Consider the following 24696-nt stretch of genomic DNA (forward strand, 5'->3'; position numbering starts at 1 on the left):
GGAGGCGGGGCAGCCCGCGTGGTTTCCGCTCCCGTTGTGTGAGGGGGCCGAATCCCAAACGGTCTCCGCCGCGGCGAGCGCTGAGCGTCTCCGCCTTTCGGAGCCGGCCGCGGTCTCCCCCCGCAGCCCCGCTCGGCCCGTCGGTGCCCGGCTTCCGTAGGCCCCGCTCGGCCCGGGACAGCCCCTCCCCCCGCGCGTCTCACCCGGGCCCCCGGCCCCTCCCCCACCCCGGTAACCCGGCGGCCCCGCCATGTCGCTGCACGGGAAGCGGAAGGAGATCTACAAGTACGAGGCGCCATGGACCGTGTACGCCATGAACTGGAGCGTCCGGCCCGACAAGCGCTTTCGCCTGGCGCTCGGCAGCTTCGTGGAAGAGTATAACAACAAGGTGCGGGGGAGGGGCAGAGTTAAGGGTGAGGAGGGGGCGGGGTTACGGGTCACGGGGTAAGGTGGGGTTGTGGGGAAAAGGGGCAGAGTTAAGGGTAAGGAGAGGGCGGGGTTACCGGTCATGGGGTATAGTTAAAGGTAAGGTGGGGTTGTGGGAAAAGGGGCAGAGTTAAGGGTAAGGAGAGGGCGGGGTTACCGGTCATGGGGTAAGGTGGGGTTGTGGGGAAAAGGGGCAGAGTTAAGGGTAAGGAGAGGGCGGGGTTACCGGTCATGGGGTATAGTTAAAGGTAAGGTGGGGTTGTGGGAAAAGGGGCAGAGTTAAGGTTAAGGAGGGCCAAGAGGCAGAGTTAAGGGTAAGGAGAGGGTGGGGTTACAGGTCATGGGGTATAGTTAAAGGTAAGGTGGGGTTGTGGGAAAAGGGGCAGAGTTAAGGGTAAGGAGAGGGCGGGGTTACGGGTCACGGGGTATAGTTAAGGGTAAGGTGGGGTTGTGGGAAAAGGGGCAGAGTTAAGGGTAAGGAGAGCGGGGTTGTGAGCCAAGGGGTATAGTTAAGGGTAAGGCAGGAAGTGTGGGATCATGGGTTGGAGTTAAGGGTAAGGTGGCTGCCACACTCGGTAGGCCAGTCACGGAGTTCTTTGTGCGGCACTTCCAAGAGAGTGGTGGAAATGTGTCACTGCCTGTTGCTGCGAGCCCCCACCCCCTTCCTGGCCTTGTGCTCCTCGGAAAGCCCATAGGAGAGACTTTGCCACTGCCCCTTGTGCGTCTTCATCGCTGCGCAGGGCCTTGTATAGTTGCCCTGTGGGGCCAGTGAGTGTCCAGGCTTCTTTCTTTCTCCTAGGGGAGATGGCATAGGAGAGTGGTGTGGCTTATAACTTTGTGGAGAACCGTAACAAGATTGGGACAGTCCTGTGGCTGAGGTGGTGGCATCTTACACTGACTAAATTATTACCCACGCATCTAATGTGCTATCCAAATGTGATGTCTAGCTTTAATCAGCAGGCTGTTCGTGCCAGTTTCACACACATAGGAGATTTAAACAAGGAAATGCAATTGTAAAATGGCAAAAGTTAGCATCGGAACAAGGGAGAGTGGAGAGTCATAAGATAATTGTAACTAATTTTTAACAAATGAGTGGTTTTCCCATTGACAATCCTAGTGCCATTTGTGCCTCCAATATAAATCATCAACCGTGAAAGACCTCACACAAACTGGAGGAAATGAACTCTACAGAGTGCTGTTGAAAAAAGTGAATTTCAGTTATAATACTTAAAGATTTACCTCGTGTTGCTCGAGTCCTGAACTCAATTAACTTTTGGGTTTTGGAAAATATCATGCAACTGTCCATGTTTCATTTGAATCATTGCCTTGGGGTAGAGCTAGAAATGAGTGGTTGAATATGCAGGCTGCCCTGGGGAGAGAGGATCACTGTAGCAGCTTGAGGTCAGGTGAGAAGCAGCAATCCATGGCGGATACAGCTCTGGGGACACAGCTGAGGGAGGGTAGCATGTCCCCTGACTGGAGCAGGTGCAGATTTGTCTGTCCTCTGTGCTCTGCAGCCTGAGTGAGGAATGTAGCAAACACTGAATGTTCCACTGCATGAGGAAGGGGAACAGCCAGTAATGTTCCCTCACAAATTGGGGCAGTCCTGGGTGTGGGGAACCCTGTCAGCCCCTTGCCACATGCCTGGTGATTCTGTCTCTCTTCATGGTTGTATGAGGAGCAATCCTGTCCCAGGCCCAACCAGATTCTTACTGTGTTTTAAGTTATGGATAATAAGAGGAAGCTGTATCCCGAATGTGATGGTCCTAGCTCTTACTATTTAGGAGGGATTTCTTGAACAGATGCACACACAAAGACAAACTCTCAAATATAAAGTAGATTAGGTGATGTCAGAGCAGGTGGAAACTTGCAGAGAGAAATATATGTTTCCCTTTTAAGAGTGTAGTGTGGTGGTAGGATGGGAAATAAACTAAGTTTGGGGTTAATGGTCTTTTGGGGGGCCAGGCTTTTTGTCAGAGTGACAGATTAAAAAAGGAATGTAATGACAGTTTACTGCCATTAAAAACCTTCTCGCTTGCAATTTCCTCCAAAAATTCTCTTGACCTGAAACTTTCCGGCTTTATTTCTCTCTCTTACCTTCCCCCCCCCCCCAAAAAAAAGGGAGGGGGGGACTATTTATACTCTGCTAGATTGAGTTATTTGGGAGGAAAACACTGACTCTCTTTGGAAGCGCCTTGTAGTGAGTAATTCAAAAACATCTGAAGGTTAAAGTTTTATATGTCAGAAGGGAAACACACTCTGAAAAATGCAGTGACAGTCAGCATTTTTCCACGGTACAGAGAGGCTAAAAGAACAATGGGTATCATAATAAAATCCAAAACATTTGATTAAAAAAGTGGCTGCATCCCATAGCTATCTGCATCCTGTCAGGTTACAATCTATTCAAAACATGATGCTCTAGCACTGTGTATGCAAAGCACCTAAAATAACAAATTTGAGGTGAGGTTGATTAGTAGAGCATGGGTAAGGTTCTGTGGTGTGACTCCTGACTGTTAACAGACTCTGCAGCTTATGTGGAGGGGATTGGAGGAGACAGTGCTCTACATCTGGGTAGTGTTTTGAAACGGCTCTAACTTTCTGGTAGCTTTACCTGTCTGCCCACGAGCAGCCCAAGCTAGAAGTATTCTCTAGGCACTTGGCTTTCTATCCCAGACTCCTATCCATAGGAGCACCACAGCCCTTCAGATTTCACATTCCTCAAAAGGCATCTTAAGCAAACACTATCAGACTTGTTTACAGCATGTGCAGGTTTTCGGTTGCATGATGCTAACAAATTCTGATATTGATGGTTATCCATGTAAAAAGATACTTAATGGAGACAGGGAGGTTGTCGTGTTCATGAAATAAAGCTGTAGCTACTGCTTAAGTATTGGTAGTGTTTTCTGAACTTGGTGACCATGCACAGATGCCCCTGCACTCCTGATTGCAAACAAATCTGTAATGTGGAGCTGTAGAGTATGTAATAGTCATTGGTTTGATAATTTGTTAGTTTCAAGGACATGAGGACAGCTTTGCAGGGCAGGTCTGAAAACTGTTGTTTTACATGTGCCTTATCTCAGCTAGCAAACTTACTTGATAATCACATAAGGGAGCCTAATGACCTAAAAAAATTTGTGAGGTACAGTCAGTAACATTTAAAAGAAAAGTTAAAATTAAGATGGCTTTTCATGTTCTTAAACCTCAAAGTTTCTTAGATGTAAAAGAATAGAAGCTACTAGGCTCCCATCACATTTGAACTGTAGAGCCGCAGCAGGGGTAGCAAGTGCCCTCCCCCCCCCCCCCAATCGAACTGCTCGATTAGCTGATTATCCACAATTTAACATCCCTATCTTAGATGTTTCAAAACAGTGTTTCTTACCAATTTTACTCCCCTTGCTTTGGAAAACATTGACTTTTCTGCTTCCCCTGTATTTCTAATTCATTACACATCAAAATTGTAATGAATATCATCCATTTTGTTACTATTTTTAGGAAGGTAGATTTTCTAAAAACACACCAATATTCTTATCTCGTTGTTAATTACAAGAAAAATAAGTCTGTTTTTAAAAAGATCAATGCTCCTCACATTCGCTACAGCAGAACTGCCTACTGTGAGGGAAGTGTGGGACAGATTCTTATCTGGTTTGTAATGCTTTGATTTGGATGTCTTCAAAAAGGAGCTTCTGTGCAGGCATCCTTCATGCAATATAGATAAGCAAAAACACAACAGCATTTCTTCCCCCATCCTTGACAGATAACATAGACCCCTCTACAAAGTCTAATTTATAACTTCTCTAACTGAGGCAGTTCATGCCCTACCATCTGTAGTGCCCTACAGTAATAAGTGTACTTCTTGCAGCATGTCATGATGGCCAACTGGCTAGAGCTATTTCCAATCCAGGCAGCTTAGCTGATTGCATCTGTTGCATATGGAATTAGGAGAGAGGCATTTTTGAAAGGAGGAATATCTCAGATCATTTAGTGCCCATCTGATCAAGTGGATTTTAACGAAAGCTCATGATAATATATATATGTGTTAGTCTCTCTGGTGTCACTGTTGATTTCAAATCATTTAAGGCAGTGGCAGGTTCTTAACCTTTCCACACTTTGAGGAGTCTGTCTTATGTACCCCTAAGATTCACCTCACTTAAGCTACTTACTTACAAAATCAGACACAAAAATGCAACAGTCACAACATACGTTACTGAAAAATCACTAACATTCTCATTTTTCTAAGTCAGAATATAAATATTGTAATTGCATCTCAGCATATAGTATGTTGAGCAGGAAATAAATAAGTCATTGTTTGTATGAAATTCTAATTTGTACTGACTTTGCTGGTGCTTTTTACGTAGCCTGCTGTAAAAGATGCTGGTTTAGGGCTTTGTAGGTAAACAGTTCAGGTTTAGACTGGAAACTAAAGCAGTGGTCTGTGCTGCTGCTTGTTGTTCAGTAGTGTTTCTCCACTCCAGTAGTCTGCTACGTTCTGCACCCAAGAAGTTTCTGAACTGGTTTAAGGCACAGTTTACAAGTAGGGGGCATGAATAATTAGCGAGGGGTACAGACAGGACTCTCAATTTCTCTCCAGAGTCTCAGCTTTCACTTAAAAATAAATAAATAAGATTTTTAGCTGTCAAAGTTATAAAGAGTAGGGATGTCAATGTGTAGTCCACTACACAATTAATCGGTAAGCCTTGGCTTATCGATTAATCTTATCGACTACACATGTTCCCCTCTTGGGGGGGGGGGGGTAGCAGGAGCCAGTTCCCATGAGAAGGTGGCTTTAAAGCAGGACTCCCATGAGCACCAGATCCGCCTGCCCCACCCCACCCCCAAGCTGTTGTCTCTGATAGAGAGGAAGCAGCAAGGAGAGTGAGAGGGGCAAGCTGGAGCCAATATGCGTGGGGAGCCGGCTTTTGGCTCTCTGCACATGCTGGTTACATGAACCCACCTGCCCTCCCTTTGCTGCCTCCCACTGAAGAGAGCTAGTTTTTGTAAACTGGCTCCCCTCACAGGCCAGCTCCTGCCTGCCATCCTGTGCTGCTGCCTCTGATACAGAGGCAGGGACTATTGAATAATCATGTAACCGATAAGATTTCATGCAGTTACACGACTATTCAATCACACTTTATCTAACATCCCTCATAAAGAGATGTTTCAGTCACACTTCCAAGGCTTTCACCTGAGTTTGCAGGGAATTTGGTGCAGTAATAGAGTTGTGAATTATCCCCTTTGTTGCAGTGGGTACAAACACAAATGCTATTCACTCCACTGTAAGCTTTCATTACTCTCCAAAGCATAGAATACCTAGATTTCAAACCAGCAATGTCACTATCCCCATGTTACTGATGGGGAAACTGAAGCATAGGTGATGGTCCAGCAGGCCTGTGACTGAGGCAGAGTAGAACTCAGATCTCCAGTGCTTTAGCCATTAGGCAACACTGCAGATATAAAGGAAGTACTACTATGAAAAATGGCACAGACCAGTCTCTGTTCATCTGGAGATAAACTTGGAAAAGCTGATTAAATGTGTAGTTCTACACAGGCTGCATTGCAGTAATCGGTCTTGAGGTGACAAAGGCATGTATTATGGCAGCGCTGGGCAATAATTTGGGGGGCACTCAGAACTTGGTAAGTGGTTGAGGGCTGAGCTCTTCTATGTTGATGAGAGTTGGGTGCAGAGGGAACTCAGGGTAGGGGGTTGAGGTGCAGGAGGTGCGTGGTCTGGAAGGGAGTTTGGGTGAAGGAGAAAGTTGTGACCTGGGGCAGAGGATTGGGGTGTGGGGTCCAGGAAGGGGTATGGGTGCAGGAGAGGATTCTGATGTGGAGGAGGAGTGTAAGAAGGGGTGCAGGCTCTGAGAGGGAGTTGTGACCTATGGTAGGGGTTCAGGAGGAAGTGGATTGCCAAGTGCAGGCTCTGGCCATGAGACACTTAACCTAGGCAGCTCCCAGTCAGCAGCCCAGTGGGACCTTGGGCAGCTCACTGACTGCCACATACCGCTCAAACCGGGGGAGTGGTGCTGCTCCCGCCTCTAGCACAATCCCATTGGGTGGTTTCTAGCCAATGGGGGCTGCCTGTTTCAAGAACAGGCAGCAAGAAAAGCACCACTCCCCCATTCCCTCAGGCTCTTATTCATAGCACATGGCCCTGCAGCCTGTGTAGGGGCGGGGCAGGCTCTTGCCTGAGAACTGTGCTGGGCTGCTGGCCGGGAGTGTCTCAGATAATTCTCCCAGCCAAAGCCTGCCTCTGACACCCCAACCCTTCCATCCTCCCAACCCTCTGACACCCCACTCCTACCCCACATAACCCAAACCCTCTGCCCTCCTCCCGAGCCCATATCTCCTCTCAGACCCTTGCCCCGGATCACAGTCCCCTTCTGCCGTAGGTCACAACCCAAATCCCTGCACTCCAATCCTGTGCCCCAGGTCACAACTGCTTCTTTCACCCAAACTCCCTCCCAGACCTCACAGGCCCTTCCTCACCCGAATCCTTACCACAAGGTCCCTTCTGTACCCAACATCCATCCCATACCCTGCGATCCCCTCCATTAATATCATGGAAGATTGTGTCGCTTGACTGCTTTCCAAAATCTTGGCGTGCCCCCTCATAAAAAATTGCCCACCCCTGGTGTAGGCGGTTGTCTTATCACAGTCGTCTTTGCAACCAGAATAAAAAACTGAAGCTGTGATGTTAGTAAATAACTAGCCAGATTGTCAGCATCAATTCACACTTTCCCTACATCATGTATTCACACTTTAAAAATGTTTTATTTTCTGTTCTGTTGAGACCATTATGTGTTTCTGGCAAACAACATTGGTATAAGTAATCAGGTGAGAGGCGTGGGAGTATTCAGAGAAGAGGCCTGGCTGCGGTGGGAGGCAGTTCTGTCTTCTTCACTAGAGCTATGTCTACATCACAGAGTTTTTCCGGGATACTGGAGCTATCCTAGAAAAACTCTTTCGCATCCAGGGAACGTGTCTGCTCTTCCAAAAAAATGTTCAGAAGAGCAGACACGTTTTTCGGCATCTCTGTAAACCTCGTTTTACGAGAAAGAAGGGATGTTTCATAAAGGGGGGGATTCAACATTTGGCCCAGTCTAGACCAGCCAAATGTTGGAAAAGCTTTTTCTGGAAAAAGCTGTTCAATTTGCGTAGCTTTTTCCGGAAGAACAGTGTAGTGTAGACAACCTAGGAGTGGAAAAAGTATTTCTGCCTTCTAGAGCAGCAAGATGTTCTTTAACGTTGTTACACTCAAGTCTGTTTCAGATTAGTTCTAAGCTAGAAATAGCCTTTTTCTATGGCTGTGTAAAGCCATTTGAATTTGTTATGACTGAGTTCATTTGGCAATGATTCAATTAGGCACAAGTTGTCTTGCGATCTTAACTTCCTTTACTCATAATTTTCCCTCTTCTCTGGCCATTTCCCAAACTGTCAGCCTGTGTCCCACACAGACAGTGCCCCGCTTCTCCCCACTCTTTGCTCACCACTTCCCAACTGCCAACTTGTGCCCCAACTGGAGAGCGCCCTGCTCCTCTCCACCCTTCCGCTGCCACTTCCTTAAATGTCACCCTGTGCCCCACGTACAGTGCCCCTCTGCTCCCCACCCCTCTCCTGCCATCTCCCTAATTGCCAGCCTGTGCCCCACATAGAGAATCTAATAATCTTCCACCACATCTGTCCAAGTACCACCTTATCTAATATATAAAGGAGAATGTTTGTAAGTTTGTGCGCTAATAACTTGGACAATATAAGAGCTACCACAACCAAATTTTGCATGGGATAACCTTTCCTCCAGGAGAAGGTTTTAAGGTACTTTTGGACCCAATTAGGGTCCCGCCCTGCCCCCCGTGGCACCTGCAGCTCCGGGCATGAGCTGGGGTGCCCCTCCCTCGTGTAGCCTCCCCTCCACCCGGGGTCGCTCCCCACCTGCCACCCCCCCCCCCCGGAAACCAAAACCGTCCAGCCTTTCTGCTCAGCTCACTGGGCCAGGGGTGGATATAGGGCAGGGCGAGCAGGGCAGCCACCCCGGGCCCTGCTCTACAAGAAGCTCCGTGCATGCGCCGTGTCAAAGGGGGGCCCTGCGAAATTGTGCTGCCTTGGACCCCACAAAATCGTCATCTGCCCCTGCACTGGGCTTATCCGAGCAGAAGGAATCCGTGTGCTTGCTGCAGCGCACGACGGAATGGCCGGGTTAAACCCTCACTTTACTGTGAAGCTAGCTGGCTGCTGTTCGTATTGTGAGTGGGGCTCTTCTGTGTCTGGTTCCATTGGGGTTAGATGTGAGCTCTGAGCTTTTGCTTGTCAAGGCAGGGCAGGTGGATCCCTGAGCCAACTTTGCAAAGAGAAGTCCTCTTGCTACCAGCCGCATGACTGTGGACTGTTCTCCTGGGGGCTGGCTGCTCGGTCCTGGGGGGAGGAAGGTCCTGCTGCTCTCAGAGGGTCTGGTGTGGGTCAGGAGCCGTCAGCCCCCAGGGTTCCCTCCTTTCCTAAATTTTCTAAATTTTGTTCCTCCGGTTTCCTGAGCAACGCCGGGTAAGTCCAGCTAGTCTAATATAGAAAGGAGAATGTTTGTAAGTTTGTGGGCTAATAACTTGGAAACTATAAGAGCTACCGTATCCAAACTTTGCATAGGATAACCTTTCATCCAGGAGAAGGTTTTAAGGTACTTTTGTACCCGATTGGACCCAAGCTCAAGCTGTAAAAATCAAAAAGTAACACACTGCGCTGCAGGGGCCGCCCTGCCCACCGCATGAGGTCCCCAGCACTGTCCAGGACTCGCCCCCTTCCGCCCGCGAGGTTACATAAGCGACCCCCTTCCCCTCCCCCATGCACCCTCCTCCACACTGGCACACAGTGCCCCGACCCCCATGTGCACAATGGCTCGGGCACCCACCCTGCCCTCTGTGGCACCTGCAGCCCCGGGCGCGAGCTGGGGCGCCCCTCCCGCGTGTAACCTCCCCTCCACCCGGGGTCGTTCCCCCCCCTTAGCCCCCGCCCACCCGGGGGATGACGTGGACCTATATTTTAGTCCCTATAGAAATCAGTGCAACTTTTCTATCATTCGAAAAAAGATGATGGACTACGGTTTTTCTTTATTTTGTTCCTCCAATTTCCCAAGCAATGCCGGGGAACTCCAGCTAGTAAGTTTATAGTGTGGCCATGGCCTAAGTAGAAACTTTCATTGAACAATGCACAAAGATACCCAAGATTTTCCCCTTTGTCATAGCCAATTGTAGACTCTTAAAACTAGTATGTCATTTATACACATTGTCTTGATCATGTTATGTACATGATTATTTTGCTAAGCAGAAAATTGAAATTAATAGACATTTTGTTTTTTTGCAGGTCCAGCTGGTTGGTTTAGATGAGGAGAGCTCAGAGTTCATTTGCAGGAACACCTTTGATCATCCATATCCTACTACAAAGCTGATGTGGATTCCTGACACCAAAGGAGTGTATCCGGACCTGTTGGCAACCAGTGGTGACTACCTGCGTGTATGGAGAGTAAGTAAATAGCCTCTTGAGAAGGATTACATGTGTACCATTAACTTCATGGCATTTTGATTCCCTTCTCTCCCAGTTTATTTCTTTTGAGGTGGATTATCTCCAGTATTGTGCTCACCATATTGCAGGGGTGTGGGATATAATTAAAAGCCAGCATAGTGGATAATTTGTCTTTTACCTGCCTTCTCAAAGTAGCACAGAATTTCTCAATAAAAATACCCTGGTTGTGAGCTGTCTTAAGAATTCTGGGAGTGTCAGAATGATGAAAGTGGCTTATGAAATGCGATGGCAAGGCTCAATAGTTGCTGTTGGAACAAAGCCTTGTTAGGTATATATGCTCTTCCCTTTCTCAGTTTTGGTTCCAACCGGCTACGAGCTCTTCACAAAAGAGAGATTTATGGAAGAAACTAGTGTTAAATGCAGTTAAGAATTGCAGTTCTGAAAGCCTGTGGGGCACCTCTTAGATTTTGCAGCCAGGCCATTCAATAAGGCAGTGATTGTGTATTTAACTTCTCCTTGAAGGTGGGTGAAACTGAGACCCGACTGGAATGCTTGCTGAACAATAATAAGAACTCTGATTTTTGTGCTCCATTAACGTCATTTGATTGGAATGAAGTGGATCCTTATCTTCTAGGTAAGACTGCTAAAACGTTACTCAGTATAAAATTGACCATATTGAATCTAGCCCAGGTGCACAGTGACTAGAACTTACTAACAGCTGATGGGTGTTCTGTGGCCAGGTTTCTACATTACAAAACCCCTGCTGCCTTAAGTGTCACAAGAGTGGACTGTGGAGTCTGAACTCTTCCCCCCCGTTCCTCTTGCCCCAAATAGAGGAGGCATTTCCAGGTCAGGGTTGTGCACAGGGGTTGAGGATGTTCCCTGGCTGCTCTTTGAACTGAACCTACATATTGAATAGAGAGGGTTTCAGTCTTCAGGGCAGTCAAACTGGCCCCTTTTGTTAGTGCTAAATTTGTACAGAGACTCTTCTAGAACATTTCAGCCATCTGACTGCGGCTGAAAATGTTGGACAGAACATAGCCCCGGTAGTATCATTACCCCATGTCTGTTCCAATGAAATGCTTATGCAGCAGCAGGATTTAAACCATTGAAAGCAGAGCATTGTCTAAATCTAATGTGTGGGATGAGGTGTGAATCCAGGATGATGTATACTCCCTTTGGTGCATAGTCATACCTCCACTAAGATCAGGTTGAAGTGTGAAGAGAGATCAAGGAGGTCATGTATCCCTTCTGTAGTAACTTTTATTTATTCCAGTGTTTCCTTTTTTGCAGAATTTTGCACCCCTCAAAGGCTTCACTTCTACCCTTGTCGGGCTTTAGAGCTGATGTTCCAGTCAATTTCGTATAGGGTAGGGGAGTTCACCCCAGTGGGTTATCTTAGGCTATCTGTGTAGACAGGCAGACATGCGTGCTTTATACTTGATTCATCTTTGGGAGGGTTTTTGCAGCTATGAGGGCTAGAGACTTAAACATTTCTTTATAACCTGAGTCATGGGCCACACATTGTGCAGGCGAGATTCAATCTGTGACCATAGTTTAATTCAGGCATGTCAAACGTTTTAATCATCATTTTAATCAAGACTTTGCTCATGTCATGTTTACCCATAGATTTCAAAGTACACATGAGACTACTTCTGTAAGTGATTAGATTGCACTTTTACAGATCTTAGTGCCACCACTTACCAACCTTTTTGTTTTAGGTACCTCTAGTATTGACACAACCTGTACTATTTGGGGCCTGGAGACTGGGCAGGTGTTGGGAAGAGTAAATCTGGTATCGGGCCATGTCAAGACCCAGCTTATTGCACATGACAAAGAGGTGATAATATTGCTCTTCCTTTCCTCATTCATACAGTTATCTGCATTACATCTGTTGAAATCTATAACTGAAACGTATTTCTCCAATTTTTGTCCAGAAAAATCTGAGGATTTAGAAAACAGTTGGATTGTACATTATATATTTGTCTAAAATTAAGTTGCCTGTAATCTGAAATTCTCCATAGTTGCTTGTGCTCCTTTTAGACTGTAGATGGTAGAATATTCTACCATCTGTTTTGTTCTAATCCAGGGGTGGGCAAATACTGGCCTGCGAGTTGGATCCTGTCCCTGAGGTTAGCCCTTGGCAGGTCCCCACGATACCATATTTACCTATGCCTCTGCAAGTACTGGGGAGCGCTGCTCCCATTGGCCATGGATCACCATTCCTGGCCAATGGGAGCTGCAGTCACCTGTACCTGCAGAGGCACAGATAAATATAGCAGCAGCAGCCCACCAAGGGCTAATCCTGGTGAACCACTCACCCTTTTATTGCCCACCCCTATTCTAAACTTGATACTGAATGTCCTTTCTCATTCAGTTACGGGTTTGGAGGATCAGGCCTGAATGGAAAAATGCTTATACAGGGACTTTCTGATCTGGCAACATCTGTGGTCTGGAAGGACCACGGATGTTAGACCAGAGAGCCGTAGCCGCAGAGATTGAGAGCTGCTGGGAGTGGAGCCGGTCAGATTGGTGGCAGCCCACAGAGCCAGTGACCTGGAGATAAAGAGCCCTGGGAGAAACTGCCATCCTTTGGGGGGGGGGACAGGGATAGGGAGCCCCAGGAACAGCTGTGGCCCAGCAGGCGGCTGACCAACAGGAGCAGGGAGCCCCAAGAATGGCTGCTGCCTTATACAGGGCCAGGCGGCCAGTGTCAAGAAACCCCAGGAGTAGCTGCTGCCCTGCACAGGGCTGTGGCCAGGGAGCAGCAGAGCCAGGCACGTGATCCAGAGGAGGTCAGGCCTCTGGGTTCTCCCAGGGCAGCAGTCAGGGGAGGAGCCCCAGGAGAACCCAGACACCTGACCTCCCCTGGTCTGGCAAATGCCCTTATTCGGGACAACTCAGGTCCTGAGGGTGCTGGACCAGGGAGGTGTCAGTGTACTACCTAAGGTAGACTTATTCTGCTCCCTAGCTCCATTTATGAGGGAGTGGAGCAGGGAATCTTTACTGACTGTGCCTCTCAGAGGAAGCTCCCGTGAGCACTGCTGTATGTGGGGAAAGAAAGGAAAGGGTTCTTTGTTCCCTGAGACTTTCTGCCCCTTTACTTCAGGGAGCATTATTAACATCTTTAGTAGTTTGAATTAAACTTGAAGCCTGTATTCCCCAGCAAAGTTTCCACCAACCTCTTCCTCTCCCCTCCCTTCTTCCTTAAGTGTTGTCATAACATGAAAAGTGTTTTGTTTTATACTATATTAAATGTGTGGTATAAAAGTCATCTTGGGGTGCAGGTCATTCTAGACTTTGAACAAAACCTGTAAGACCTGTGTCCTATAAAGGACCTTTTTATTCATTTCAAGCTTCTAAAAAAATTATATATATATAGTAGTAGTAGTAAATTTCTTATCTCTCCACTATTCTGGTTAAGTTGTATTAGTTTCTGGATTCCAACTCCTAAAGCCTCAGAAGATGGAATTAGAACTGATACATTTTTAAAGACCCCCCTCTTAAAAAGTTATGTTCCTCTAAATTTCCCTTTTACGGGGATAACCATATTCTGAGCTAGGGAACAGGCTTCTGTCTCTAGCTGCATCATTGGTCAGTAGACTATATTATATATTCCACCAAGAGATTGGCGATATTTCGTACAATTTGTTGCATTTCTCAGTAAAATCATATGCCTGGTAACATGATGAATAGTCAGCGATGCCATTCTAATTAAATGGAAACTTCCCCTTAGTGCATTCCCCAGACAGAACGCATCTGATAAGAAACTGATCCCACCCTGGATCATAAGACTTTTGTATGTTTCTCTGTAAATAAGCATACACACTGAGCTACATGTGCTACATGATGGTGATATTTTTCTTGGAGTGATAAAGGCCCAGGTGCAGATAAGAGCTGGAACTGCTTTTACAGCGGTGTGGTTAGCACTCCTAGCATGCTCCCATCTCAAACTGCAAGAGACTTTGACATGATGGTGTGCTTTTTGTGCATCCACTAACACTAACCCACGTGGGGAGGAGGAAGAATTAACAGGACACGTTCCTTGAAAATGGAGAAATAGGAACCCAACTGGAATGTTAAAATAATGCCGTCTTCTCTCCTCTATCACTGAGCAGGTGTATGATATTGCATTTAGCCGCGCGGGTGGCGGGAGAGACATGTTTGCTTCAGTTGGCGCAGATGGCTCAGTGCGGATGTTTGACCTTCGTCATCTGGAGCACAGCACCATTATCTATGAGGATCCACAGCACCATCCATTGCTGCGTCTCTGTTGGAACAAACAGGATCCCAACTATCTTGCAACAATGGCCATGGATGGTATGGAGGTGAGGCAATGACTACTTGCCCTATAGGCTTCAGCAGTTGGACTTTTTAGATGTGTTTATTGCTCAGTCAATGCTTGAAAACATTTTGCAGGAGGAGAATGGTATGTAAGTGCTTAATATTGGGTATCCAGGACAGGGTTGTAGATACGGATTTGCAAGAAGCCTAGCTTCTGAGCAGTATTGGATGAGCTATTCTGTGGAGTTGTTCACTGCATTGTACACTGTTCACTTCAGTTCTCATGTTGAATTTCAGTGTTAACACTTTTTTTTATAAAAGCCAGCTTGATTTCGTATGTCTACTAGGTCTGTGCGTCTGTAATATGCAGCTGTAGGTCTTGAGGAGTTGAAAGGCTCCTCTAACCTGCAGCTGATTTTGACACTGGTTTTTGTCACGCTCATACTCAAGATCCATCTAGCTCCAGTGACTCCAAAAGGCACAGAGTTTTGTTTAGTTTGACATCACCGATTCCCTTGCCTGGAACTGTAACTTCATAATTCACTCTGCCCTTGTTACATATTACACAAGGTGTACACAGTGAGCTCTGTAGCTGCTTTCAAAAGACCTAACTAACCAGATATTATTTTTAAAACTGCTTTTGGTCAGTCGTGTATATCGTTGGAGACTGCTGTGTTCATAGCAGTCTGCCAAAATGTCTTGTTTCTTTCAAGGGTTTTTCTTCAGAAAACAAATGTTTTTCCTGTTGCTTCCGAAGGTGGTGATTCTAGACGTCAGAGTTCCCTGCACGCCTGTTGCCAGGTTAAACAACCACCGAGCATGTGTGAATGGCATTGCCTGGGCACCTCACTCTTCCTGCCATATCTGTACAGCAGGTGAGCAAGGGAAGATCTGTTCTGCTTCTCAGTTCCTCCCTCTTTGGGCTTTCTGTTCCCCCAGGAGCTTTCTGAATGTATGAACTTCTAGCCTGGGATTCCTGCATTCATTTCCATTACCTCTAATGTATCCAGTTGTGGGTTGTTTTCTCTCCTTGTAATAAAACTATAATTACTAACTGTCCTCACTTCTGCATTTTTAGATTGTGAGGAATTAAGTATGGCTACTAGCTGAATGTCTTGTGGAGAGCCCTTTTCTGGCGAAGGTGTAATATATTTGCGCACACTGCAGAGAGGTTCAGTATATGGCTACTTCAAATCCATTAGACCATACTTTGATTTTGGCTGTGTACATGGGCTGCCATTGGGAACTGGGCACTAAGGACATTAGCTGTTGTGTAATTGAATAGTCATGTAACTGCAGAAAACCTTATCAGTTCCACAACGATTTGATAGTGCCCTGCTCCCGGGGAGCCCCCTGTCACCTCATGCTGCTGCCTTTGTTTCAGAAGCAGCAGTGTGGAGTGGCAGGCAGGAGCCAGTCCACAAGGGGAGCTGGTTTTTAAACCAGGTGATGGGCTGCCTGCTGCCCTGTGCTGCTGAATCTGATACAGGGGCTACTGCCGCAAAGCAGCCTCTGTCCACAGTGGGCCGAGGCTTGCTGCAGACAGAGGCTGGTTGCTCTGTGGGATGCAGAGCGGCCTCTATCAGCAGGCCCGAGCTCCCTGCCGTGGAAAGAGGCTGCTTCCTGGCACAGCTTCTCCTGTGTCGTGTCCGGTTCTCTCCTCTTTTCCCCTTTCCCCTCTTCCCCCTCCCCCCCACCCAGCCATTGCTGCCTGGGTAGAAGGCAGATGGCGCTGCAGAGCCGGTATGAGGGGGGAGCCTGTTTGAAAGCCGGATCTCTGTACATATGGGCTCCAGTCTACACCCCTTACCCTTAGTGTTGCGTGGGGGAGAGGAAGGCCAGGCGGATCTGGTGCTTTTAAGCCAGCTCCTCATGGGCACTGGCTCCCGTTTCCTCCCTCTTGCTGCCTCTGATACAGAGGCAGCGGGACGGAGGAGGGAGGAAATGCATGCAGACAACAGGATTAACCGATAAGCCCAGTCTTATTGGTTAATCATGTAGTCATGTGCACAATAACATCCCTTCTGGGCACCCATGTCTGTAGTCAGAAAATCTGTGCAGTTCTCTAAGAAAATTGTGCAAGCCTCCTTTCACACACAGCTTAAAACCACGTACATTAAAGATAGGAAAGGTCTCCTAGGTTCCATTTAGTACTGGGGTCAGCAATCTTCAAACCAAAGAGCCAAATTACATCAAAATTCAGAACAAATGGTCAATTAAGAATGCCCATTTGCTTGACTGAAAATATACAACTTAATATAAATTGATAATTGACATGATTAATAATAGCATAAATGAAACATTGACTTTATTTAATGGGACTTCTGCAGCATCTTTTTGCACATTTCTTTGAAGTTTACATCATAACTGTTCAAATCTAGCTTCATGCCACATTCAGGCTGTCTTCTGTCACTCTTATGGCGGGGCTGAGGAAATGGGGGTGCATGAGTTTGGTGATGTGTGAGTATGAGGGGCTCAGGGCAGGGAGTTCAGATGTATGATGGGCTCAAGATTGGTGTGGGGGTGGTGCAGGAATGTTATGATGCTGTGGCCAGCTGGGGGCTGGGCCCTAATTGGGGCTTGTTGGCCAGGCTTCATTGTTTAAATAAAGTAAAATATTATGTCCAATGCAAAAGGTTTCAACATTGTCTTTATTTATGGCAGGAGTGGGAAACCTTTTTTGGGTTGGGGGCCACTGACCCACAGAAAAATCAGTCGGGGACCACACAAGTGAGAAGCCAAAAAAAAAAAAAATCCTCCAAAACCCCCCAACTGAAACACCTCACTTGCCTGGTGCTCCAGCCCTGTGGGCAGGGAGCACTGAGGTTCAAAGCCTCAGGCCAGATTTACTCTTCTGGGGCTCCTCTTTCCCCCACCGCCACAGGAAGCCAGCGCTAGCGTTCCAGTCGTGCAGGGAGCCGTACGGCTGTAGCACCTGCTGCTGGGGGAGTTAGGGGGGAGGGGCTCCAGAAGAGGTTGCTAACCCCTGGTCTAGTCCATCCCCTTGGCTAATGCAAGATTGTTCTTGTCAGTGTATGTTCAGTGCTTTCTCCAACCTGTTTCTTAATGTGTCTATTGTTGTTTCCACCATTTCTCTAGAGACCGTATTACAAAGGGGTAGTGATTTAAAGACCTGTACAAATAAGGGTGGAGTGGGGTTGTTTCACTTCATGAGATCTTGGTTTCCTCCATATTCAGGAATTGCCCAGTTGGATTTTTCACTGAGTATTTTTAGCTTGCATTTGCAACTGTGTCCTGCTAACTAGCCTCAGTAATATGCCTGTACCTAGTTCTGAGATGACTGGTTCTAATTTTGTCTTACCTCTTTTTGTAGCGGATGACCATCAGGCCCTCATCTGGGATATCCAGCAAATGCCTCGTGCCATTGAGGACCCTATCTTGGCCTACACAGCAGAAGGGGAAATCAACAATGTACAGTGGGCATCAACTCAACCGGACTGGATAGCTATCTGCTACAACAACTGTCTGGAGATCTTGAGAGTGTAACACTATTGGTCTGTGCCAAACTGAGGCAGGGCTGTATAATTTCCCCTCCCCTCTAAAGTAAGAACAAACATGTTTCAAGTGGCCAGTATCTTTTGTTGCTTTGCATCTACTGTTCCAAGAAACTGTTACAGGAGTTAATGGCAGGTGTCGGCTGTCCCTACAAGACTCAGAAGCCGAAGGGACACACCCAGCCTCTTGGACATTCTGGGTTTTGATTTTAATATTTTTCTCAATTAAAAAGTTCTGTATATCTGTTTGACTGTGTTAATGAGCATTACAGACTTTATATGACTGTTTTAAGTTGTTGCATATGTTCATGTGTCTGTCAGCCAGCTGAGGCAGCACTTACATCTATCCAACTAATTGGAAGTGCAAAACTAGGTGGAAAGAAAAAAATATTAATATTAACCACCACCTTTGCAGGAATTGTTAATCATTCCTGTTACTGTCCCTAAACCATTGGAAGGTTTATATGTTTTTATATATTGGACTAAGTTTCTCTTAAGTAGATTCTTCATCCCACTTCTTTTTGATATGTCATCCACTTCTATAAAGCCCAAAGTGGGATCTGCTGATACTGGGCCATAAGCATCATTGTAGGCTTCCTGGCAGTATAACTGTGGCTGTAGCTATTGCCTTGGATATGTGCCCCTGGCCATTTGGTCAGAATCACCTGGTGCTGTGAATTACTGTTACTTGTTGCACAGTTCTTTCAGCTTAACTGATGCTAGAGGCAGTTGTTACTGTGGTGGGCCTTTAGTTAGGTCAGAACTGAGTTATTGAGTCTCTCACAGCTGTATTACTTAACTAAATGGTGATAGGATTCATGGAGAAAAGATGCTAGCATAACTAGAGCTATTTTTGAAAATCTTTCTGGAAAACAATGCAACTTGCAACAGATTTTGGATCGACACATCCAGTCAAATGATTCCTCTAGAACGCTTCCAATTGGAATCATCATAAAATGGTTTCATACTTTCCAGTTTCCTTTTGATTGGCTACCGTAATCTAAGCAAAATTCTGTATCTAACTTCTAGCACGGAATTTCTGTTGCATTCAGCGCATCTTCTTGGGAGTTCAAGAAAGTGAAGAGCTAGCCTTTGTCCCTAAAAGCAAGGAGAGAAGCGTTAGCATCGTACTGTCAGATCTTGTTGGATGAATATGATAGAAACAGTCACAATAGTGGGGCTACTATCCAAAGGCAAGTCTTGCCCCTGTAAGGAAAAGTTTCCTAAAGTAACATACCGGGTTTGATCTAAAATAAAAGAAGATGCCTAATGTGCTTCTCAAATGGAGACCTTGTGTTTGGCTCTAGTTATCACTCTTAAGTACTGTCTCTTTTGTAAAAGGAGCAGGATAGGTGTGGTGTGGAGGGAACTTTCTATTTTCATCCAGGTTCCCTTTCTGAAATGGAAAGGTTAAAGGGGGGTGGTATCAGCTTTCTGTCACCATAATCCTTTGATTAAAGCTCCTGAAGGTTAGCAAAATTCTGTGTATCTTACCATGTGGTAGTTTGAATGTTGTCATTCTCTTGATTTGATGAGCTATCTTCAGTACCCTTCAGAAGAGAAGGTGACAAACTGAACACAACACTGTGGTGAGGTCTACGTACTGTAATGGTAGACTGAGCTGATGAGATCAATATCCAGATCAGCTGACACCAATTGATACCTTGAAAGACAGTCTTGATATTGAGTGAAAACCAAAGGCAGCATTATACTTAAAGATAATATCATACTGGAAACCTGATATTCTTAGAAAAATGAATTAAAAGTAGCTTTGGTTACAAACACCTTCTCTCCTGAGTCCTTGGCCAACTCTCTTGTAACCACAGCTGCTGTCTCTCTTGTTCTGATATAAGGACAAACAGGGAAAACTAGCCACCTGAAGTCAATTAAACACTCAGTCTTGCCTGCTGACCAATTAAATTGGGAAAAGAGATGTCTCCTCTTCCATTTGTAATCTTGGATGTTTCTAATAACAGGCAAAAAATTATTCTTCTGGTGACTTTAACCACGCCCCTGGAAAACTGAGTATACAAATGCACAATCAAATTTATCTGATCACCTCTCATTAGCGAGAGAGATTTACTTCTGTTAACAGTGCAGCGCCAACATCTCTCTGGGAGAATGAGGTGCATTCTGTTTAGTCTCACTCATCGTCAATAAAATTGATTACATTCAGATTACAAAATTGTACTGTTGTGAGCCAGAAAGAACTGTCTTGTGTTCAGATTCCTAGCGGTTGGCATGGTTGCCAGTTAGCTTCCATGTGCATCTCTGGTTTTCTAAGCAAATTTGCTCTGGAAATCATTGTTGCACAGGTGTGAAACTTGGTCACTCTTCAGAGTAGAGCTGCGCCTTTAAAATTAGAACTTAAATATACAAGCACATCCAAAAAACGAAGTTGCATTTCTCGTAGTAACATTGACTTATTGAGTAGGCCTCTTTTGTTGCACTTGTAACACTATTACATGAAAAATTTTTGCTTGTACAAAAATTCTTGCAAATGCAAATACTAGGCCCAGCGTAAACAAGCTAATCTCAAAAGTGTAAACTTTTTGCTTCCTGACTAATGTGCAGACTAAATGTGTTTACATAACATTGCAATAAGTTTTGCATTTTGTTTTTGGGGAAGTAGGATTTTGGAAGAGATGGGGGAAGGACTGCTTTGTATTTAAATAGTCCCAATTAGGCTCTGAAGTTTGTTGATGTAAATTATGTGGGTAAAGGCTGAGTTTGCTGCTGCTTGGCTGCAGACAGATTTCTGCAAGGCTCAGTTAAAAATATAGCTGTTCATCTGTTTCTAGCTGATGGTTTCAGCAGTAAAAAATTATAGTAACAATATACTTTCATCTGAAATCTTAATATTTGCAGAATTACAAAGAATGTATCAAAAACGGTGGCCCTCATGATCTTAACCATTTCTTGTCTATCGTTTTCTCTAGTCTCTCATGTTGACAGGTTCATGTTTCAGTTAGAAACTTGAAATTTCCTACAAACTGCTAAGAATCGGGCCAAGCATTGAGCTTATGGTTTCTCTGCCCATTACTGACGGTATTATGCAGAGAGGTATAGAACATGCGTCTTGATTCTTCTTTGTAGAGTCTTGTACCATGCCCATTACTGTGGTATCTGAATACCTTTACATCACTCTCTTCCTCCTGCCCAGCTGAGGAAGGGAGATTTTCATGGAACTGTTTTAGCTGATGTAGTGAGAGAGAGAGAGCATGAACTTTTTTGCATTAAGGAAGGTGAATAAACTAACAGTTGAAGGGATTTTCCAAAAATATAATCCCACCTAAACCAAGAACAGCGTTTAGACCAATGAGAATTGAGCAGTAAGAGCTTGTGACGACGCATCTCATTTTCACAGGCTGTTATGAATAACTGTATGAAGTTGTATACCTTTCACTACCAGCAGAAATGGTACTATTTCATACAATGAGGAGACCTCAGCTTGGGGACTTCTTCCATAAGATTTCTTGTCAAACATTTGTGGCTTTGTCTGTAGGGATTAGGCTCCTGATCCAAAGTTCCTGGAACACGGTGGAAGCATTCCTATAGGCCTCAGTGAGTATTGAATTAAGGCCCTATATCCTTGCTGCCGTTCACCTGACCAGTTGGCTACCTTTGGCCTCTTTACTTGCCTTGGGTAATATCTACAATGTCTATACAGAATTTTGCCTGGCGAGGGGAGAGAGGGGACTTTAGACGAGTGGTTCTCAGCCTGCAAGCTGCTTGTGGCCCATTCAGCACATAGCTGCAGCCCATGTGACCGCCTCGGGGCCATATGGGTAGTGTGGATGCAAACCACATAATGCAGAGAACTGCATGTGTGGCCCACAATGATTAGTAGGTTGAGACCCACAAGTGCAAACTTTTCCTAAGTATCTGTGAGCTTGGCACAGAAGTTGCCTAATGGTACTGAAGTGCCATTTCTCCTCCCACTTCACCAGTTTTGTGTAACTTCTCTGGCTGGCTAATTCCAGCTATTGGGCTGCATTTTGAAAATCCAACAGCCCTGGTCACCAATGATCACAGGGGCAGCTAATGTGTTTTGGCACCCAATCCAAAGATGTGATTTCCATCTTAATATAAAATGTGTGGTGAGACTCTAAACATTAGCTGAAGGATGGGCTTGTGAATGAATGTGTTAAATCTGGATATCATAGAATTAAATTTGTTTGTGGTAAATTGTTGCAAGTAAACTTGCCCTGCCATGTGCTATTTAATAGGCAAGAAGCTGAGAGTTTTGACAATCTCCTGAGTAAGAAATTCAGGTCTCAAAGTGCAAAAAGAGAAGACGTTTGCAGTGCAAGTTGTTCCTTACTTTAATGCCCCCGGACACTTACGAGGAGCCTGTTATGAATCAAAATTCATGAACTCTTCAAAATTTAGTTACGATCACACACCTGCATTGGTCTTTTGAACACCTTGGATAATAAAGGTCCACAACCAGAATAGATTCAGTGTTGAGATGATAAATATGCAGGTGCTTGATCTGTGGCTTTGTGTTTAGATTAATGTTGACCCACACATACATTTTGAACTTAAAGTTTAAACAATAAGTTAAGGAAACTGAACATGCCTGGTTATATGCTTGAAAAGGCACTTTAGCAGGTGTATTTTTGTTAGGAAGGGAATAACCTCTTCTTATCCAGTCCTTTAAGGTTGGAGTTTGACTCTGAACCCTGTGTCTGATTCATAAAACATTAAATACAGTGTGAGAATTTCACGATTGCTGAAGTTCCAAACTGGTTCTGGTTGGCAGCACATAGTGACCTCTTTCACACCACCGCCACCTGAAAGCAACACCAAAAATGTGAGCACTTGAAAATGCTATTAACACTATGAAGTGTGAGGCTTTATATTCAGATAACAGTATGGTCCAGTAGGGATCACTCAAGCACTTGACTTTGCCTTTTGCCCAAACAAAACTTTCTTTGCTTCATTGGGGTACTTCTGTTATTGCCTAGTTGTGTTTGGAGGGCGAGGGGGGGGGTGGGAGGGAGACTGGAATTAGGTGCCCTTTAAAACATACAGCAGTAAAGAGGTGGTTTGGGTAGATAGGTGGTATAGGATATAGATGAATTCTGCTGTCTTTGTCAGTTCTGTAATGTCAGTAAAACTGACGTAGCTTTCTGCAACTTAAGATGCAGAATTCAAAGATTTTTAACTTTGTAAATTTTTTGGTACTGACTAGTTTAACTCTTTCAGTACAGCACAGGCAGAAATGGATAAATCACAGTGTGCAGCTGGGTGTACAACAGGGCTGTTCAATTGTTTATAGCCCAATCAAAGTATTGAAAGAGTTAGTCCACTACCTCCATACAAAATGGTTCTGCCACTTCAAACCCAAGGGGAGCAGTATCTGTCAGTGGACAGTCAGGATATCTCTGATTTTGGTTGCCTTTCTCTATAAGATCATTGGTTCAAATCCCAGTCTAGACACTGTTTTGACTGGCTGATCAGTGGCCTGTATGAATTGAAATTGTTTTCAAATCTGATTCCTAATAGGTAGGAGTACATATGGCTCTGGATGGGCCCCCTTGTTAATGTCTGCAGGGAAGCCCAGGGATTTAACAGTAGGTGGTGCTTTTCCATGCTTGCTTCGCTACCAGATTCCCGTAGAGAAGGTATCTCTAGGTCATAGGTGAGGCAAACTGGCAAAGGGATTGAGTGGAGAAATTTGCATAGCCTGTGCTGTAGTCAGAGGGTCTCAATGCCTAAGACTTTTGATCCTGCACCTTTCACCAGCACTGAAATAGTAACTGCCATTTGGAGGCAGAGCATAGAGGCAAGAGCAGTTCTAAGAGGACTGCTGGAAAGACTTTAGTCTACCCAATATCTCATATTTGCCTCCTCAGGCGCACAGATACTGAGCATCAATCTAGAACTTCTTTGCTATTGAGAAAAATGACCTGCATGGTTTCCTTTTCAGACAAGCAAACAAAGGACAGGGTTTGTTTTTTTTCTAATTCTTGTAAGATTCTGTCGCCACAACAAACTGCAGGCCCTGTAGTTCCATCTCTTATTTGTACCCAGTAGTCGGCATCTCTTGGAATTTCAGTTTTCCTATTTGTAAAATACACACGTTTTCCTTTAATGCGAGAGTATAACTGGTCAGGCACATCGAAAGAAGGCATAAAGAGCTTGCTAAATAAAGGGGGAAAGACTCTAGTAGTAAATAGAGCTGCTGTGAAGCATGTGGTTTGGTTCGGTTTTTGACAACCTGGTGGACACAAATTGTGGCGACTGCTATTTAAAAGGAACTGATTCTACTCCGGTTGCCAGCAGTGTGCAATGTAATGATTAAATCTGTTGAGCCCAAGCTTTTTTACCACTAGTAGTTAAGTAGGAGATGTTCGCTTCTGTTGCGTGTATTCCCTTCTGCTGTTCCCATTTAAAGTCTCATTGTGATAACTTCCTGAAGGTGTGATCTTTGTAGCATGATTGTACAAACATACATATGAAATCCAGATTTCTTGTTCTCACTAAAATGTTAAAGCAATAGTGACTTTTTACTACTGTCCTGCATAGCCAGGGTGTTTGCACCCTTTTTTCCTCCCTCTTTCATAGTGCTTGAGATTTGCAACTTTACTACTATACTGTACTAGAGGAATCATAGCATCTCGTTATCAGGAGACCCATACATGTTGCCACAAGTAACTGCAGTGTCCTGGTATTCCTTTTTTATTATTTTTATGAAGAGAAAGTGTAAAAGGCTTTGTTACAATGGATTTTAACACCCAAACCCTGAAACCATATTATTGAAACTCTGTAAATTAAGTCAATCTTTTATGAAACCACTTGAAAGTGGAATATTGCATCCTTTTATGCTATTTCCTGCTTCCTATGTAGTTTTACTCAATTTTTTTAACCTTTTTAAGTTTCAACCACCTGTGTATTAGGTACAGTATTTTCTGCCTTTCATACTTTGTAATAAAAATGGAACATTTATAGATTGATTGCA

At 45.1% G+C, this 24696-nt stretch overlaps 1 protein-coding gene across 1 annotated transcript; it reads left to right on the top strand.

Annotated features, from left to right (window-relative positions):
• Positions 1-24696, top strand: DCAF7 (DDB1 and CUL4 associated factor 7). Its single transcript, XM_075911528.1, has 7 exons — positions 1-388; positions 9772-9930; positions 10453-10564; positions 11652-11770; positions 14049-14258; positions 14972-15089; positions 17549-24696. The coding sequence occupies exons 1-7, from the start codon at positions 251-253 to the stop codon at positions 17719-17721; spliced, it is 1029 nt and encodes a 342-aa protein (XP_075767643.1). The 5' UTR covers positions 1-250; the 3' UTR covers positions 17722-24696.

The sequence above is a fragment of the Pelodiscus sinensis genome, chromosome 29 (assembly GCF_049634645.1).
Source record: "Pelodiscus sinensis isolate JC-2024 chromosome 29, ASM4963464v1, whole genome shotgun sequence".
Classification (NCBI taxonomy): domain Eukaryota; kingdom Metazoa; phylum Chordata; order Testudines; family Trionychidae; genus Pelodiscus; species Pelodiscus sinensis.